Raw genomic sequence first — 4,751 nt, forward strand, 5'->3', positions numbered from 1 at the left:
AAATAAAAATACCGACCTCCGGATGTCGCTTTAATTAATAGTAATTAGATGAAATAAAAATACCGACCTCATGAGGTCGGTATTTTAATTACATACTACCGACATTCTGAAGTCGAAATTATAAAATATTTAATTGAGAAAAAATTCCGACCTCCTGAGGTCGGAATTTTTAATGAATTATAATAAAAACCGACCTCTTGATGTCGGTATTATTTTCTCAATTAAATATAAAATATACTGACCTCTTGAGGTCGGTATTTTTATTGTAATTCATTTTTTCCGGGAAAAATTCCGACCTCCGGAGGTCGGAATTTGGTTTTCCCTCTTTATTTTGAATAAAAACCGACTACTTGTAAATACCGACCTCCATTTGAGGTCGGAAATTTTTAGGTCGGTATTCACTGTTTTTTTAGTAGTGAGATCAAAAGCCTCTTCTTTTGAATTTGAGATGATGGATTTTGTTGTTGCATTTCCAATTAACAAGAGTTGGTTCTATGCCATGTCACAGCCAAACAAATGTTGGACTGATCAGGTAAAGTTCTTAATGAAACTATTAAGCATGTATCAGATACATTGATATAGAACAACATGATACAAAATATCATTCCGGATACACTCAAATAAAGTATCAAAATATCAAATTAGTATTTATTTAGATTATCATTTAATGTATCAATTCTATCATTAGACCTTTTTACAAGTTTATAATTCTGTTTATCATGTTTTTTATAGCATATCGATGTTATTTTTTACTACCTCCATAAAAAATCAAAACTCCGCAGCATGAATCAATACACAACAGCCAACTGCTTGTTCATCTCACACATAAAAAATACATATGAAAGGTATTACTTGGCTAATGATAATGATCTTATTAGTACCCAAGGACATATTGATCGCGCTTCAGCTATATCTATATATGAGAGGTCAATCACTAACATCATCAAAGGTTTTGAAATTTCAGTTGCTTTACCATGGCATCTTGTAGACGATGTTTACATCTCGGTTAACTGCGGTGGACAATTTCATTGGGTGCTAGTTGTTGTTGAATTGAAAAATAGGGTGATAAGGGTGTATGACTCTTCATTAGGCTCAAGGAAAAAAGTAATTTCGCACAAGATAAAAATGTTGTCTAAAATGCTTCCTTCTTACCTCATGGACAGTGGATTCTTTAAAAAAACTGAGTGAACAAATTTTGGTGATTTATGATGTGTACAAGGACAATAATTTTGGTTCACTCTTGGAGGCACAAGTTCCTTTCATGGTTGAATTTTCCCAAGACATTAAGCAACAAAAAAGTGATAGCCTGTAAGTATTGTGCTTTTATTATTTTTGAACCATGTATGATTTAAGTTTATAACTGATATTCTGCATTTTTGTAGAGACTGTGGATTATATGTTGCTATATTTGTGGAGTATCTGAGCAACCAAATCGAAACATCATTAGTTGATTTTCTTCCTGAATACCTTCGCAAAAGATATAGAGCATTGTTGTGGAGTTATGGCAGCGAGAAGGCTAAGGGTACATACATTAGTGAGAATGATGATCCACCAAAACCTAAGGGTGTAGTCACACCACCACCAGAAGAAGATTTGGTTCACATAGTGTAGTAATTAAGTATCTATGCATAGACAACATTTTTTTTTTATCCTTTTGACAATTTCACTCATGTTTTAGTGTGTTTTGATACTGTATGGACCAATATACTTTGCTTATAAAAAGTTAAATTTCAGACACATTATTGCATTACATAAAGAAAAAGTGCAGTATATAACATATACTGTGTCTGATACATGTTTTCATTGTTATTATGTATCTTATAAGTAATCAGATATAATAACCTATTACTAATAAATAGGTTTTTGAAAATTTAACCTATATGATTCATTATTTATAATTAATATTATACATGAAACATAATATATATATATATATATATATATATATATATATAATACACGATTCATAGTTATTGTGTTAAATAAACTGTTTACAAACTTAATTGTTTAATGTATGTATCATATGAATTATCACACATAATAGCTTATTGCTAACATATAGGTTGTGTATGCTTTAATGTAAATGATATAGTAACCAATTAATGTATATGATACAACAAATGTTATATAATTTAATGTATATGATACATTACTGAAATTATTTATTATTTAATGTATATGATACATTAGCTTATACGTTACCCAACATTTTATTTATAATTATAACTGCACCTTAAAATTTATTTAACAGAATTAACAGTGACACACAAATCATAACAAACTATTTTTTTGAACAACAATACTTATTAATAACAAATGTAAACAATACAGTTTAATTATTTTTGAACAACAATACTGATTAATAACATTGATAACTGTTTACGTGAAAAATTATTCAACAAATACATTAATGTCATATAAACATTATGATGATTTCACTTTTCTTTTGGGAAGAAAGTACAAGTTCTTTTGTTTTGACCTTCTTGTTCACATTGTCCACAATAATTTGTGTTCATTGTAATATTTTCATCTGCATTCTTTTTTCTTCTTTTCCTTGGTCGTCTAGCTAATCGTCTGTATCTAGGTGGATACACAGTTTCAGCTACCACATCCTTAGGAGCTGACCAATCTTCCTTATCTGGCATTGAAACCATTGGAATCTTATATGTTTTTGCTAATGCATCAGGCTTGTGGTAATCAGAGCAATATGGATGCATATCTTTAACATTCTTTTCCTTTAAAACAGCGATTACATGTGTGCAAGGTATCTCATCTAGTTGAAATCTTCCACAAGAACATACTTTCCGCTCAAGACAAACAATGTATCTTCTTCCAACTTCATAAACCAAGAAAATAAATTCAGATGATGGAACAACATGCGTACATTAAAAAAGTCAATTATAAAATTATTTCAAAGAAAGCATGTTCAAACAGCAGAATGATACACAGAATTAGATCATAGAATATAAAATAATGTATCATGACACATACCTCCATCTTTGAACTTTTAGACGCGTTTATAATCAATACCGCCTCAAATCTTCTCCCCAATGTGTCCTTTGTATAAGAGGCTATTTCTCTGTTTTTGCAATGCCAAGAGCCAATAAGAATTCTAACTTCTTCCAAGAATTCTAATATAGACAATTGTCGTGCTTCAACAAGACAACCATTGATACATTCCGCAATGTTCGAAGTCATCATTGTACCTCTATTTACTGTTGAATGAAATCTCAATCACTTCTCATACCCTACATCCTCAAGGTACTCCTTAACCCTGTGATCAACTTTATCAACCTTAGCCATCAATTTATCAAAATCCTCCTTTCTGTATGCCTTGGCTATAGAGTAGAATAGATCACTTAGGGTGTTTCTGCTCCTTTTGAAGTTTCCACAAACATTCTTCCAAAGATGCCATATGCATGCACAATAAGGTATATTTGGGAACACAATCCTTACACTTTTCATAATACTCTCATTCCTATCTAATACAACACACATTTATTCGCGCTCGCCAAATGCATTTTTGAATTGTTCGAAGAATCATGTCCACGAACAGTCATTTTCAGTGTCCACAACACCATATGCCAATGAAAATATGCAACCTAATTACAGAGCAACACACATTATTTCATTTGATACATAAAATTTACAAACACCTCACAACTACAAAAATTACATACATGCCCCATCAAGTGTGCTTGCTGATACAAATGTCCCTTCGTAAGCTTTGCCCAGATGTGCACCATCATCAACAACTATTGGTCTGCAGTAATCGAACCCCCTAATCAATGGTCTTAAGGCTACGAACAGATACATAAATTCATCTTCCTCAGTATTCTGCATTCTTATATAAGAATTTGGATACACGGTATTTATCATGTATATGTATCTCAGCATCTGTCTATATCCAGCAGATGGTTTACTCCTTATCATTTCGAATGCTCATTCTTTAGCACGTCATGCCTGCTGGTAAGATATTTGAACCCCATAAAATTCTCTAATATCAACAATTATATCTTTCGAAGTATGAATTCGTTTATGGTTGACCAATTTGGGAGCAATCACACCACTTACAAACCCGATTGTTTCTTGGACTTTGGTTAGTACCCTATCCCGCATGGACACGTATGTTCACTATTGAAGTATCTAACTTTGAAAACATCAGATTTTTTTCTTGCAGGAAGCCTTCATAGTCCAGTCACATTTATCCGAAAAGCATATTAACACATAGCTGTATAATTTTTTTCATCATATTAATACATATAGCAGTTACATGTTATAATATATAAAACACTAATGTTCAAAGTAATCAAAAAATGATGTACATTAATGTATCAACAGTTTTCAAAGACCAACACAATTAATTTAGCGTATTTTTTGTCTCAGATTCAGAAAAAAATAATTTATCCACGTATTACAATATTTTGGAATGTATCGGTTACTTGATTGTTGGGACTAAATTATTTACTGTTTCAACAATATTATCTTAACATATCAACAATATTAACTCAATGTATCAACAATATTAATGTCACCCCTTGAGGCTATCCCCTGGACGCGGACACGAGTCCTAAGATCACAAGTGACCCCAAGCTAACCCTGCTGGCATAATCATGAGCATACTAAAGATAATAATAACTGATGTGGAAACTAAATCATAAAATAAGTCTGAAATGATGGGGAATACCCATATACTATAACTGGGATGAATGAAAACTGATGAGTTTAATACAAAAAAAATATTAACTCAA

At 31.6% G+C, this 4,751-nt stretch overlaps 1 protein-coding gene and 1 pseudogene across 1 annotated transcript; one reads left to right on the forward strand and one right to left on the reverse strand.

The window, feature by feature from the left end:
- Positions 1 to 448: 448 nt before the first annotated feature.
- On the forward strand, positions 449 to 1,611 carry LOC125808447 (uncharacterized). Its single transcript, XM_049488148.1, is given in 4 exon segments — positions 449 to 532; positions 733 to 1,206; positions 1,208 to 1,308; positions 1,383 to 1,611. Coding segments are annotated over 4 exon segments (888 nt in total).
- Positions 1,612 to 2,435: 824 nt separating this feature from the next.
- On the reverse strand, positions 2,436 to 3,933 carry LOC125808369 (uncharacterized; annotated as a pseudogene).
- Between the last annotated feature and the right edge of the window lie 818 nt (positions 3,934 to 4,751).

Source organism: Solanum verrucosum, unplaced genomic scaffold (genome assembly GCF_900185275.1).
Source record: "Solanum verrucosum unplaced genomic scaffold, falcon-dt-bn FXZP01000112.1, whole genome shotgun sequence".
In the NCBI taxonomy this organism is placed as follows: Eukaryota; Viridiplantae; Streptophyta; class Magnoliopsida; order Solanales; family Solanaceae; genus Solanum; species Solanum verrucosum.